The sequence below is a fragment of the Chiloscyllium punctatum genome, chromosome 30 (genome assembly GCF_047496795.1).
Source record: "Chiloscyllium punctatum isolate Juve2018m chromosome 30, sChiPun1.3, whole genome shotgun sequence".
Lineage (NCBI taxonomy): Eukaryota > Metazoa > Chordata > Chondrichthyes > Orectolobiformes > Hemiscylliidae > Chiloscyllium > Chiloscyllium punctatum.
In genome coordinates this window covers 4,892,674-4,908,142 of record NC_092768.1, presented here as the reverse complement: position 1 = coordinate 4,908,142, position 15,469 = coordinate 4,892,674, and the positions used below count along the sequence as shown (strand labels likewise).

At 45.1% G+C, this 15,469-nt stretch overlaps 1 protein-coding gene across 4 annotated transcripts in view; it reads left to right on the top strand.

Moving 5' to 3' along the window:
- Positions 1-15,469, top strand: part of LOC140455139 (uncharacterized) — a 49,526-nt gene that overhangs the window by 20,516 nt on the left and 13,541 nt on the right. For all 4 annotated transcript variants that reach the window (XM_072549809.1, XM_072549810.1, XM_072549808.1 and 1 more), the window contains exons 2-3: positions 6,419-6,534; positions 13,646-13,972. In XM_072549809.1, the coding sequence (XP_072405910.1) occupies positions 6,477-6,534; positions 13,646-13,972 (385 nt within the window). In that variant the 5' untranslated portion in view covers positions 6,419-6,476. The remainder of the gene's footprint in view (positions 1-6,418; positions 6,535-13,645; positions 13,973-15,469) is intronic.

The window sequence follows — 15,469 nt, the reverse complement described above, 5'->3', positions numbered from 1 at the left end:
CCTTGAAGAAGAAGTTGTATCAATTAACCAGGCACATTCACATTGAAGTCATTTATAAAAATAGCACCTGACTGTGAAATGTGTGGAGATTCCAAATGTGTGGGATCCAAGTGCTGACCACGCACAATCTTCACTATGTTGTTGGTCATTGCTATTCAATATAGTCATCTCTATGAAATAGAGATGTACAGCATGGAAACAGACCCTTCGGCCCAACCCGTCCATGCCGACTAGATATCCCAACCCAATCTAGTCCCACCTGCCAGCCCCAGCCCATATCCCTCCAAACCCTTCCTATTCATGTACCCATCCAAATGCCTTTTAAATGTTGCAATTGTACCAGCCTCCACCACTTCCTCTGGCAGCTCATTCCATACACGTACCACCTTCTGTGTGAAAAAGGTCTCTTTTATATCTTTCCCCTCTCACCCTAAACCTATGCCCTCTAGTTCTGGACTATCCGTGCCCCTCATGATTTTATAAGCCCCTATAAGGTCACCCCTCAGCCTCTGATGCTTCAGGGAAAACAGCCCCAGCCTGTTCAGCCTCTCCCTGTAGCTCAAATCCTCCAACCCTGGCAACATCCTTGTAAATCTTTTCTGAACCCTTTCAACTTTCACAACATCGTTCCGATTGGAAGGAAACCAGAATTGATAATGCAGGAAACATTTTAAAAATGACACTTTCAGGCCTCAATTCACAGACAATCCAAGACCTCACTAGGCTGCGCAAGAGAACGGAACTGTTACCCTCTGTCAGAGAGATTAGCCGAATAAGGCAGAGACCACACAAACCAAAAATTGACAAGCTGGTTATTACAAGCGCTATCACTGGAAGAGAAACTGACTAGGCTGACACAGAACTGACAGTCTGGACAGGGAGATCAAGGGTGAAGCCTTCCTCGAGCTGAGGGTGAAGCCAGGTTTTATAAGAATCTTGTACAATAAGGTTAGTTTAAAACTGGGGAAAGATACAACTATGTGGAAATGGAGTAACCTAGTTACGGTGATGATAATTGGAAAACAGTTATTGGGTGAATGTCCTGATTCGCAATACAGTGCAGCATCCTGACAGTATCATTAGGTCAGGAGATTCCAGCTCTCTTCGCAGGTAGGTGAGAATGTCTCTTGATTCCATTTCAAGATGCTTCCATTGTTCCTGTCCTGGGGGCAGGGTCATTTGTTGCCCCTCTGTCTGACCTTTCTTTTGTGTAACTTTGGTATTGTTGAGTTATGAGGCTTTGGGAGCTGTGTTGATCTGGTATTGTTAGTGGGTGTTGGGAAGTGTATTCCCTTGTCTGAGAGCCTGCCTGAGAAGTTGCCAGCCTGCTTGGTCCCTGCTGAGGCATTCTGGGTGTTTTTTGTATAATTTGGCCAAGTTTGCTTTCCTATCTGGGCCTGTTATGGGTAGGCGGGGGTGGCAGATCTTTTTCCACACCCCCTCAGCTTGCATTTGCTCTTGTATGCAATGCTACCTTTCTTGAGGGATGTTTTGGGGTCGGGCAACAACGTTTCAGTAATCATACACGCAGAATTGGAAAAGGCTCTTGTGGCAAAGCATTCGTGTCCATATCTCTGGCACAAGAGGCCCTGGTTCAAGTCCTACCTGCTCCAATAGTGCACCATCATCTGTCTGAACAGGTTGTTTCAGGAACAATTCACACCCAGAGATGGGGCTCAAAGAGTTTGGGCTATTTGCTCTTAAGGTGTGATTTGGTCAATGTGGCTGTTGTCAGATTGTGTCTTGACTCATTGTTTGCAAAACTGTCCCAACTAGTTGTTGGTGCAAGCCCTCAGATAATGAATAGAATGTCACAGGGTCAATTAGGAAAGAGTGGACTTCTGTCTACACTCCTGTCTAGACCAACGTCCGACGATCCACCTGATTTTATTCAACTTTTGTAAACCGTTCGATTCAACCACTGGCTTGCTTAGCTTTTTTAAAGAGCAATGCACGTTGTCATGGGTCTGGAGTCACCTCAGGCCCGATCAGGTCATGACGGTGAATTTCTTTCCCCGAAGGCAGGGTGTCTCAGTGGTTAGCACTGCTGTCTCCCAGTGCCAGGGACCCAGGGCCTCTGGTGACTGTGTGTCTGTATAGAGTTTGCTCATTCTCCTTGCGGCTGCGTGGGTTCCCTCTGGGAGCTCCGGCTTCCTCCGACAGTCCAAAGATGTGCAGGCTGGGTGGATTAGCTGTGGGAGACGCAGAGTTACCGGGATGAGGTGGATCTGGGTGAGATGCTTATCAGAGGGCCAGTGTGGACTTGATGGATCAATTGGCTTGCTTCCACACTGGGATTCTTTGAAGAGCGTTAATGAATAAAATGACAATTCTTGAAGTAATTTCATGAAAATCATGTCCTGATGCTTTTGTTATTTCAGATTTATGAACTAATTGAATATAAATTTCCTATCTATCATGGTGAAGTTTTGAATTTGTATCTCTGGAGGATTAGTTCAGGCCCCTGCATTACTAATCTGAGTAACACCGCTAATGTTAACTACAATCGTAGAGTAGAGAGACAGAGTAGAGTAACTTTTATTTGTCATTTCTGCCATATACAAATACAGTAAAAATGAGAGAGCGTTCCTTCAGGACCGAGGGTGCTACATAGACAGCACAACCGATACACTCGTACACGGCATAAAGTGCATAAGACATGCAAAACATGCAAGTTACAGTGTCACAGAAGAATGATGAACAATAGACATTTTTCTAGCAGCAATACGAAAGAAGTCCAGATGGGAAACAGGCCGATTATACAGTGTTAAGGAGCCTGATGGCTTGGGGGAAGAAACTGTCGCAGAGTCTGGCCGTGAGAGACTGTATGCACCAATATCTTCTGCCAGATAGCAGGAGGAAGAAGGGTTTGAGTGAGGGGTGTGTGTGGGCTCTCAGCCTTTTGGATGCAGCATGTGGTGTAAATCTCTGTAATGGAGGGGAGAGAGACCCCGGTGATCTTCTCAGCTGTCCTCACTGTCTGTTGCAGGGTCTGAAGATCCAAGACGGTGCAATTCCTGAACCAGGCAGCGATGCAGCAGCTCAGAGTACTCTCTGTAGAATGTGGTGAGGTTGGGAGGTGGGCTTTCCTCAACCTACACAGAAGGTAGAGATGCTGCTGCGCTTTCTTGGATATGGAGCTGGTTTTGAGGGTCCAGGTGAGATTCTCTGCCAGGAGTACGCTGAGAAATTTGGTGCTCTTCACTATCTCCACTGGGGAGTCATCAATGTCCAGTGGAAAGTAGCCACTCTGTACCCTCCTGAAGTCAACAACCATCTCTTTCATCCTAAGGACGGGATGGTGGGTCAGTGGTTAGCTACTGCTGCCTCACAGCACCAGGGTCCCAGGTTCGATTCCAGCCTCGGGCGACTGTCTGTGTGGAGTTTGCACGTTCTCCCCGTGTCTGTGTGGGTTTCCTCCGGGTGTTCCGGTTTCCTCCCACAGTCTAAAGATGTGCAGGTCAGGTGAATTGGCCATGCTAAATTACCCATAGTGTTAGGTGCATTAGTCAGAGGGAATTAGGTCTGGGTGGGTTACTCTTCGGAGGGGTCGGTGTGGACTGGTTGGGCCGAAAGGCCTGTTTCCCCACTGTAAGGAATCTAGTCATCTTGTCCATGTTGAGACAAGTAGTGGTTCTGTGGTACCAAGGGCCCTGAATCCATGAATGTTCTCTGCTTCTGTGCAAAAATTATTAAGCCAATGACTACCCTTTTAAGAATGACTGACTGATTAAACATAGCACATGTTAAAACTCAATGTAAAAACATCAGTGTTTAATGCTCTTTGGAACATTGATTACTTGTTGTGCCGCTTAATATGAAATTGCAAGATTGTGCTGAATCTTGTGAACATTTATACAATCGTTTGATTGTACTTTAGATCAGTGATCATAATATGATTAAATTTACTCTGCAATTTGAGAAGGAGAAGATAGAGAGTCAGAGGTAACAGTATTACAACTGAATAAAGACAATTACAGAGACATGAGGGAGGAGCTGGGTAGAACTGACTTGGGGAGGGGAGGGGGGGAGGTGGTAAGACCCTGGCAGGAAACACAGTGGAACAGCAACGACAAGAGTTTCTGGGAGTAATTCAGGAGACAAAGCAGAGATTCATCCCGAGGGAAAAGAAGCATGGTACAGGGAAGATTAACCAACCATGGCTGGCTAGGGAAGTCAGGGATAGGATAACACGAAAAGAGAAAACACATAATGTGGCATAGGACAGTGGGAACCAGAGGATTGGGAAGCTTACAAAGACCAACAGAGGGCCAAAAAAAATATATATAATGAGGAAGAAGAGTAAATATGAGAGTAGGCGAGCCAGTAATATAAAGGGAAACTAAGTTTCTTTTTAGATATATAAAGGGCAAAATTAGACATTGGGCCTCTGGAAAATGATGCTGCAGACTTAGTAGTGGGGAACAAGGAAATGACTGACGAATGGAATAATTATTTCATTATTTCTGAGTGGGCAGAGCTGAGGATGGTAGCTATCACTAAGGAGAAGGTGCTCAAAGGACTGAATGACCCGAAAGTGGACAAGTCAGCTGGCCCAGATGGACTACACCCCAAAGTTCCAAAGGAGATAGCGGAGGTCTTAGTGGTGATCTTTCAGGAATTGCTAGAATCAGCGATGGCCCCAGAGGACTGGAAAATTGGGAACGTGACACCCCTGTTTAAAAAGGGAGTAAGGCAAAAGATGGAAAATTACAGACCAACTAGCCTAACCTCAGTCGTGAGCAACATTCTGGAACCATTGTGAAGGATGAGATTTCTGAATACTTGGAAGTGTATAGTAAAATAGGGCAAAGTCAACATGGTTTCATCAAGGAGAGGTCATGCCTGACAAATCTTATAGAATTCTTTGAGGAAGTAATGAGCAGGTTAGACCAAGGAGAGCCCATGGATGTGCTCTACGTGGACTTTAAGAAGGCCTTTGACAAAGTGCTGTACAGGAGACTACTGAGTAAAATAAGGGCCCATGGTATCAAAGGCAAGGTGCTAACATGGATAGAAGCTCAGCTGTCTGGCAGAAAGCAGAGAGTGGGGATAAAAGGGTCTTTTTCAGGATGGCAGCTGGTGACTAGTGCTGTTCCACAAGACTCAGTGTTGTGACCATAACTTTTCACTTTTTACATGAACGATCTAGATGAAAGTACTGAGGGTGCTCTGGCTAGGTTTGTAAGACCATACAAAGATAAGTAGAGGGATAGGTTGCAGAGGTGGGGAGGCTGCAGAAGAATTTTGACAGGTACGGAGATTGGGCAAAGAAGTAGCAGATGGATTACAAGGTGGGAAAGTGTGAGGTCATGCACTTTGGTCGGAAGAATAGAGGCTTGGACTATTTTCTAAATGGGGAAAAAATTCCGAAATCTGAAATGCAAAGAGACTTGGGAGTTCTAGCCCAGGGTTCTCGCAAGGTAAACTTGCAGTTAGGAAAGCAACTGCGATGATGGCATTTTAGATTAGATTAGATTACTTAGTGTGGAAACAGGCCCTTCAGCCTAACAAGTCCACACCGACCCTCCGAAGAGCAACCCACCCAGACCCATTCCCCTACATTTTCCCTTTCACCTAACACTACGGGCAATTTAGCATGGCCAATTCACCTAACCTGCACATTTTTGGACTGTGGGAGGAAACCGGAGCACCCAGAGGAAACCCACACAGACACGGGGAGAATGTGCAAACTCCACACAGACAGTTGCCTGAAGTGTGTATCGAACCCAGGTCTCTAGCGCTGTGAGGCAGCAGTGCTAACCACTGTGCCACTGTGCCTCCCATTTATGAACTTGAATATAAAAGCAGGAATGTACTTCTGAGGCTTTGTAAGGCTCTAGTCAGACTCACCTTTGGAGTGATGTGCACAGCTTTGGGCCCCATATCTCAGGAAGGTTGTACTGGCCCTGGAGTGTATTCAGAGGAGGTTCACGAAAATGGTCCCAGGAATGAGAAGCTTAACATCTGAGGAATGCTTGAGGACTCTGGGTCTATACTCACTGGAGTTTAGAAGGATGAGGGGGAAGTCTAACTGAAACATACAGAATACTGAATGGCCTGAACAGAGTAGACATTGGGGAGATGTTTACATTTAGGTTAAAAAATCAAAGCAGTGATGATGGCGTATTGCTCTGTTGGAAGTTCTGTTATTTAAACAAGCTGCTTTTCCTTTCCCATAGACAAAAGAAACCTAGCACCACTGTTTGTTTTGAAAAAGGTCTTAATCTTTTTGATTGAGAGATAAATATTGATTATCTAATTGTTATGATTTTGTTTTGCTTATGGTAACTTGGCTGTCATGCTTTCTACATTGAAACAGTGACCACACTTGTAACACACTTCAGTCGGTGTAAAAATCTTTGGGACATCCTGGAGTCACAAGTCTCTAATACATTTTAACTTCTAACTTTTACAGACAGTGAATTCCTAAGCAAGAAGTCCTCCGTTTTGACTGACGTTTTCCCCCAGCCAAAATGTGTGTCTTGTTTCGAATGTCACTTTTACTGGGTTACTTCCTATACTGGACTATAGGTAAGTGGGAATGTGAATGCTTTCAAAGTTCTTTAGTCCTCTATAGTTTAGTTGTCCAAAATGTGCTGAGTCAGTGTATGTTCATTTAATAATACTCCAAGCATTTTATAAATCGAATCGCTATGTGTTATTGGCAAAGCTAACACTAATGTGTCCTAGATAAGTATGTACCTGTCAGGCAGAGAGGAAGATATAGAATGCGTGAGCCGTGGTTTACTAAGGAAGTGGAATCCCTGGTCAAGAAGAAGAAGAAGGCTTATGTTAGGACAAAATGTGAAAACTCAGTTAGGGCGCTTGAGGGTTACAAGGAAGTCAGGAAAGACCTAAAAAGAGAGCTCAGAAGAGCCAGGAGGAGACATGAGAAGTTGTTGGTGGATAGGATCAGGGTAAACCCTAAGGCTTTCTATAGGTATGTCAGGAATAAAAGAATGACGAGAGTTAAATTAGGTCCAATCAAGGATAATAGTGGGAGGTTGTGTGTGGAGTCAGAGGAGATAGGGGAAGCACTAAATAAATATTTTTCGACAGTGTTCAGTACAGAAAATGAGAATGTTGGTGAGGAAGATACAGAGATACTTGCATCTAGACTAGAAGAGATTGAGGTTCACAAGGAAGAGGTATTAGAAATACTGCAACGTGTGAAAATAGACAAGTCCCCTGGGCCAGGTGGGATCTATCCTAGAATCCTCTGGGAAGCAAGAGAAGAGATTGTCGAGCCTTTGGCATTGATCTTCAAATCATCATTGTCTACAGGAATAGTGCATGAGGACTGGAGGGTAGCAAATGTGGTTCCCTTGTTCAAAAAGCGTAGTAGAGATAACCCTGGTAATTACAGACCAGTGAGTCTCACTTCAGTTGTTGGCAAAGTGTTAGAAAAGGTTATAAGAGATAAGATTTATAACCATCTAGCAAAGAATAATCTGATCAGGGACAGTCAGCGCGGTTTTGTGAAGGGTAGGTTGTGCCTAACAAAACTTATTGACTTTTTTGACAAAGTGACCAAACAGGTAGATGAGAGTAAACAGGTTGATGGGGTGTATATGGATTTCAGCAAGGCATTTGATAAGGTTTCCCATTGTAGGCTATTATACAAAATGCGGAGGAATGGGATTGTGGGAGACATAGCAGTTTGGATCAGTAATTGACTTGCTGAAACAAAACAGAAAGTTGTAGTTGATTGAACATGTTCATCTTGGTGTCCAGTTACTAGCAGCATACTGCAAAGGTCAGTGTTGGGTCCACTGCTGTACGTCATTTTTTATAAATGACCTGGATGAGGGCTTAGAAGGGTGGGTAAATTTGCGGACGACACTAAGGTCGGTGGAGTTGTGGATAGTGACGAAGGATGTAGTAGGTTGCAGAGAGACATAGATAGGATGCAGAGCTGGGCTGAGAGGTGGCAAATGGAGTTTAATGTGGACAAGTGTGAGGTGATACACTTTGGATGGAGTAATTGGAATGCAAAGTACTGGGCTAATGGTAAGATTCTTGGGAGTGCAGGTGAGCAGAGAGATCTCGGTGTCCATGTACACAAATCCCTGAAAGTTGTGACCTAGATTGACAGGGTTGTTAAGAAGGCATACAGTGTTTTGGCCTTTATTAATAGAGGGATTGAGTTCCGGAGCCAGGAGGTTATGCTGCAGCTGTACAAAGCTCTGTACACTTGGTGTATTGTGTACAGTTCTGGTCACCGCATTATAAGAAGGATGTGGAAGCTTTGGAAAGGGTGCAGAGGAGATTTACTAGGATGTTGCCTGGTATGGAAGGAGTGTCTTACAAGGAAAGGCTGAGGGCCTTGAGGCTGTTCTCATTAGAGAGAAGAAGATTGAGAGGTGACTTAATAGAGACATATAAGATAATCAGAGGGTTAGATAGGGTGGACAAGGAGAGCCTTTTTCCAAGTATGGTAACGGCAATCATGAGGGAACGCATCTTTAAAGTGAGGGGAGATAGGTATAATACAGACGTTAGAGGTAGTTTCTTTACTCAGAGTAGTAAGGGTATGGAATGCTTTGTTTACAACTGCAGTAGATTCGCCAAGTTTAAGTGCATTTAAGTCGTCATTGGACAGGCAAATGGACGTACATGGAATAGTGTAGTTGGGATGGGCTTCAGATTAGTATGACATCGAGGGCCGAAAGGCCTGTACTGCGCTGTCATGGTCTATGTTCTATATTCTATAATTACGTATCATTCGCTGTCCTTGAGAAGGTAACAGTGACCCTCACTTCTTGGCTGCCTGTTATCTTTGTGGTGTTCGCACAGTGCAATTAATGAAGATAATATCCAGGCTTTTGATTCAGGGATGACTCAGGAATGGTGATGTATATCTGGGTTCAGGAAGGCGTGTGACTTGGAGGGAATAGTCTTCCTGCGCATCTGCTCCACTTGTCCTTCTAGGTGGTGAAAGACACAGGAATTGGAGGCTCTACCACTGGAGCAGGTTACTGCAGGGTCATCTTAGTATACATTCATGTTCGTGGTGGAAGGCATTTAAGAGAAACCATTTCAGTTACAAATGTGATGTCACTAGCTAGGCCAGCACTTATTGCCCATCTGTGTCTGCATGGGTTTCCTCCGGGTGCTCCGGTTTCCTCCCACAGTCCAAAGATGTGCGGGTCAGGTGAATTGGCCATAGTGTTAGGTACATTAGTCAGGGGTAAATGTAGGGGAGTGGGTCTGGGTGGGTTGCGCTTCGGCGGGTCAGTTGGACTTGTTGGGCCGAAGGGCCTGTTAGCGCGGATGAAATGATCTCAGTCCGAGCCCAGAGTGCGGTTCGACAATCGGTAATTTTATTAAAGTGTTTAACGCCGGCAGAGACCAACCGAGGTCCGAATCTCGATCGCTCTCCCGTTTCCCGCGCGATGTTACAAGTTATATACTTCATGAGTCAGGATGTAGGAGATTGGGTATGAATGAGTGTGAATGGTGGCAATCATGGCTGGAGTATGTGTGAATGTCAAGCTTCCTGCCGTCCTCGGAGAGTCGGCAGCATACACAAAAGGTGTGCTGTTTATCTTTATGTAAATGGGTCCGGGTGCTATCTGCTTGTCTCTCCGTGAGGGCTGGAGGCAAGCACCCCCCCCCCCCCGCCTTTGTTACTTCCGAAGCGTCTGTTAGATTCATCCTGTTTGTTTGGTGTTTGCCTTTTGTGTGGGACTGTTTTGCATGATCAGGTTATGGGTGTGTGTCAGTTGGAACCTTGACAAGATTATAAAGTGGGTTTCGATCTGTGAGTCATGACCATTGTCTGGAGTTATGACTAGTGTCTGGTCTGGTGTGTATTCGGATCTGTCTTTGGGCCCCCTTCTCCCGATCACGTGGTTGGGCTGGCAGCTGCTGTCTTAAAATGAATACTGTTTGCTTTAAAATGGATACTGCTGGCTCTCCCGATGTGGGCCTTGCTCCATGGTAAACACGGGGCGGTTTATCACCCCCCTTCAGGCCTGTTTCCACACTGTAGGGAATCTAAGCTAATTGTCTTTAAGAAGTGGTGGTGTGCTGCCTTTTTGCACTGGTGTGGTGTGGGTACTGTGTTACAGAGGGCATTCTGTTTCTGACACAACAGCAGAGTTCCTAGTCAAGATGGACAGTGTCTTGGAGGGACCTTACTGGTAGTCACATTGCCATGCATCTGCTAACCATGTGTTCCTGGGTGGTAGGGGTCACTGCTTTGAAATGCGCTGTCAAGGGAGACTTCTCGAGTAGCTGAAGTGTGCATTTATATTATAGTGCCCACTGCTGCTGGGTTCAGGGAGGGAATGCTTAAGGTGGGAGTTAAGATGGGATTCCAATCAAGTGCGCTGTTGTGTCTTGGGTGTCCTCGAATGTGCACGATCTGTACTTGTCCAGGTAAGGGTGCTGGAAGGTGGGACTAGATTGGGTTGGGATATCTGGTCAGCATGGACAGGTTGGACCGAAGGGTCTGTTTCTATGCTGTACATCTCTCTGACTCTATGATTCTATAAGTGGACAGTATTCCATCGCACCCCTGACTTGTATCTTGTAGGTGGTGGAGATCCTTTGGGGTGTTTGTACAGAATTTCCAACTGGCCACTAGATTTATTTGCCTGTTAAGTTGCTGATTGATGGTATTCCCCAGGATGTTGGTAGTGGCGGATTCAGCAATATCATGTAGAGACAGTTAGATTCTTTCTCTGTTGGTGGTAGTCATTGCCAGGCACAAATGTCAACTTACCAGCCCAAGCCTGAATGTTGTCCAGGTCTGTTGCAAATGGACATGGATGGCACAGTTGTTAGAACTGCTGCCTCACAGCGCCAGGGACCCAGGTTTGATTCTAGCCTGTCTGTGTGGAGTTTGCACATTCTCTCCCCGTGTCTGCGTAGGTTTCCTTCGAGTGCTCCAGTTTCCTGCACAATCCAAAGATGTGCAGGTCAGGTGAACTAAACTGTCCCACAGTGTTCAGGGATGTATCAGTTAGGTGCATTAGTCAAGGGGAAATGTAGGGGGATAGGTGGGTTACTGTTCGGAAGATCGGTGTGGACTTGTTGGGCTGAAGGGCGTGTTTCTACACTGTAGGTTTTCAATGTAATATATAGGACTGCTTCATTATCCATTGATGGAGGGATGGTTCTGTCTGAAATGTGGTTGGGACTAATATTCTCGTGATCAAATGTTTAAAACGGTGGTTGGGTATAAATCAACCAGACAGCTGATAACTCGATAGTGTGAGATTTTTGTGTTGCTGGACTGCAAATGTAAAGTAATTAATTACATCCCTCCATTGGCATTGGAATGGGTTACTTTGTCTTTAACATTACTTTGTCTGTGAAAGAAAATACCATGGCATTTGTGTCAGTGTGGGATACACACATTTAAATTCCTGTCAACATTTTTGCTGTTTTTTTTTGTGGGGGTAGGTTAACTAGAGTACAACACAGAAACAGGTCCTTCGGTCAAATTCGTCCATGCTGATCAGAGATCCAAAATTAATCTAGTCCCATTTGCCAGCACTTGGCCCATATCCCCGTAAACCCTTCCTATTCATACACCCATCCAAGTGCCTTTTGAAATGCTGTAATTGAACTAGCCTCCTCCATCTCCTCTGGCAGCTCATTCCATACATCCACCACCGTCTGCCTGAAATTGTTGCACCTTAGGTTTCTTTTAATCTTTCTCCTCTCACCCTGAATCTATGCCCTCTAGATCTGGGCTCCCCAACACCAGGAAAAACACCTGGTCTATTTATCCTATCCATGTCCCTCATAATTTTGCAAACCTCTATCAGGTCACCCCTCAGCCTCCGACGCTCCAGGGAAAACAGCCCCAGCCTGTTCAGCCTCTCCCTGTAGCTCAAATCCTCCAACCCTGGCAACATCCTTGAAAATCTTTTCTGAACTCTTTCAAGTTTCACAACATCCTCCCTATGGGAGGGAGACCAAAATTGCGCGCAATATTTCAAAAGTGGTTTAACCAACGTCCAATGTTGTACAGCCACAACATGACATCCCAATTCTCAAAGCTTGTATTGGAACAGAAAGTGGGAGGGTGTGCCGAATCCTCAAAAGATGGCAGAATATTCTGAGAGAGCAGACAGCAAAAATATGATAGACATCGCGCTTTACCATTGGAAATATTGTGTACAAATGACAAAACATGTTATCTTGTGGTTAAGCCACAGTTGGAGTTTGCATTCAGTTCTGATCATTGCATTTGAGGAAGTTTGCAAGAAAGGATGCAGAGATTTTCCAGTGATTTCCGAGAGGAGGAATTCTAGTGCAAGATTAAGTTTGCGAAGCTGGGATTGTTGTCCTCCGAGTGAAGGAGGTTGAGGTGAAATTTCATGAAGGTGGTTCCAAATGATTACAGGGTTAGATAAGGTAAAGAAATGCTGCCTTTGTTAGCTGATGTTGCAAGAACTAAACCGTGCAGGTAAATGCTTTGGGTAAGCGATGCAGTGGAACATTTATTTTTACACAGTCAGTGTTGGTAAACATGCGCCCACTGCCTACGGAAGCAGAGGTAAATCAAAAAGCAAAGTGGGTTGGAACTTGAAGGAAATAGTCTGGCAGAGCTCATCGGGAGAGGCAGCGGGGGGGGGGGGGGGGGGGGAGAATGGGCTGAGGCGATCGCTCTGCAGTTAACTGGTATGGACTAAATGGATCGAATGGCCTCCCTCTGTGCCATTGTGACACTTTGGGTTGGGGCTTCACTCCTGGGCTGAGAGCTGCTGAGATCAGAGATTTTCCAACTGCACAAACCTGACTTGGGTGAAAGTGTTCCAGACAGGCAAACGTTAGTCTTTTTTTAAGAAGAACACTCATCCAATTCACTAATGTCCTTTTCATGCCAAGCAGAGTTGACTCCCACAGCATTGTGCCTCCTGGGCAATAAAGAATAGACCATGGTTGCTGGTCTCATCAGCAATGCTCATACCCTGAGAAAGAAGTAAATCATTGAAGGGGTTGCAGACAATGGGTAAACGAAGAACAGGAGGGAGATGAGGAGACATGTGAAATTTGAAAGGGTTCAGAAAAGATTTACAAGGATGTTGCCAGGGTTGGAGGGTTTGAGCTATAGGAAGAGGCTGAACAGGCTGGGGCTGTTTTCCCTGGAGTGTCAGAGGCTGAGGGGTGACCTTATAGAGGTTTACAAAATTGAGGGGCATGGATAGGGGAAATAGGCAAAGTCTTTTCCCTGGGGTCTGGGAGTCCAGAATTAGAGGGCATAGGTTTAGGATGAGAGGGGAAAGATATAAAAGGGGCAACTTTTTTCACGCAGAGGGTGGTACGTGTAATAAGTGAGCTGCCAGAGGATGTGGTGGAGGCTGGTATAATTGCAACATTTAAGAGGCATTTGGATGGGTATATGAATAGGAAGGGTTTGGAGGGATATGGGCTGGGTGCTGGCAGGTGGGACTAGATTGGGTTGAGATATCTGGTCAGCATGGACGGGTTGGACCGAAGGGTCTGTTTCCGTGCTGTGCATCTCTATGACTCTATATTTACTTTTTGTGGTGTGGTGTGGTATCTTCTGGTCAGAACTGTCTGAAAGATGGTGCGATCCAATTCCATAAGGGCGTGCGTGGGAAGGTGGGGAGGGTTAATACCCTGAGATAATAATTGTTCATTTCTTTTTTTAATTTTGTAGTTCAAGCTGAAATGCAAGTTTACCGTACTCCTGGAAGCTCTGTCTTCTTTCCTGGAGTGGACGACGAGCAAAAGAACCAGGCTCAACACTTTCGATGGAAATTTTCCAATGGGAACGCAAAGGATGGAATCACTAAACCGGTGCTGCAGTTTCAAAGAGGGGATACGCGACCTTCCGTATTAAAAATGTACAGAGGTCGCCTTAATTTCTTCCCTGTTAATGGATCATTGATCCTTCATCATTTAAATTCTTCAGATGAAGGTCTTTATACCCTTCAGATCAATCTGCAAAATGCCACAGCTCAAGCTATTCATCTTTGGGTGATAGGTAAGTTTGCCTCGTGTGTTCAAGTGGGAATGATTTGTATTATGGTAAAGGACTGCAGCTGTGGAATTTCCCAAGCAGCCTTTCATGACCTGTTGGGGAAAAGCGAGGAAAATTCTGACATCCGAGTTTCCTGGGTTGCAAGGTCCAAACCGAACTGATTCCGAGCAGACTGGAAGACACCTTGCTCTTTGACTTCAGTGTTCAGTTACATTCCAGTTCTTGACCCAAACTGTATTAATAGCACAAGCTCAGAGGTGGGAAAAACCTACCCGCTCTTAATGCTTCGTAAGTGCACTTCACCATTTCACAAGTTAATATGTTGCAATATCAATGAGAGTACTTGATGCCAATTTCGTCTTGTACACTATATTTTTCTGTTAAAAGGCAGATTATTAATTTCGTTTGATCTTACTGATGCTAACTGGCCTGATGATTTATTGCTTTCTGTCTCCCTCTCTTTTTTTAAATAAAGTCATAGAGATGTACAGCATAGAAACAGACCCTTCGGTCCAACCTGTCCACGCCAACCAGATATCCCAACCCAATCTAGTCCCACTGGCCAACAGCCAGCTCATATCCCTCCAAACCCTTCCTATTCATAACCTATCCAGATGCCTCTTAAATGTTGCAATTGTACCAGCCTCCACCACTTCCTCTGGCAACTAATTCCATACACGTACCACCCTCTGAGTGAAAAAGTTGCCTCTTAAATCTCTCTTATATCCCATCTCACCCTAACCCTGTGCCCTCTAGTTGTGGACTCCCAAACCCAGGGAAAAGACTTTGCCTATTTATCCTATCCATGCCTCTCAGATTTTGTAAACCTCCATAAGGTCACCCCTCTGCCTCTGATGCTCTAGGGAAAACAACTCTAGCTTGTTCAGCCTCTCCTTTATAGCTCAAGTCCTCAACCCTGGAAACATCCTTGTAAATCTTTTCTGAATCCTTTCAAGTTTCACAACATCTTTCCGATAGGAAGGAGACCAGAATTGTACGCAATTGTACCAATGTCCTGTACAGCCGCAACATGACCTCCCAACTCCTGTACTCAATACTCTGACCAATAAAGGAAAGCATACTAAACGCCTCCTTCACTATCCTATCTACCTGCGACTCCACTTTCAAGGAGCTATGAACCTGCACTCCAAGGTCTCTTTGTTCAGCAACACTCCCTTACCATTAAGTGCATAAGTCCTGCTCAGATTTGCTTTCCCAAAATGCAGCACCTCACATTTATCTGAATTAAACTCCATCTGCTACTTTTCAGCCCATTGGCCCATCTGATCAAGATCCCATTGTAATTTGAGGTAACCATCTTCGCTGTCCACTACACCTCCAATTTTGACGTCATTTGCAAACTTGCTAACTATACCTCAAATGCTCGCATCCAAATCATTTATATAAATGATGAAAAGTAGTGGACCCAGCACCGATCCACTGGTCACATGCCTCCAGTCTGAAAAACAACCATCCACCACCACCAACACCACCTTCTGA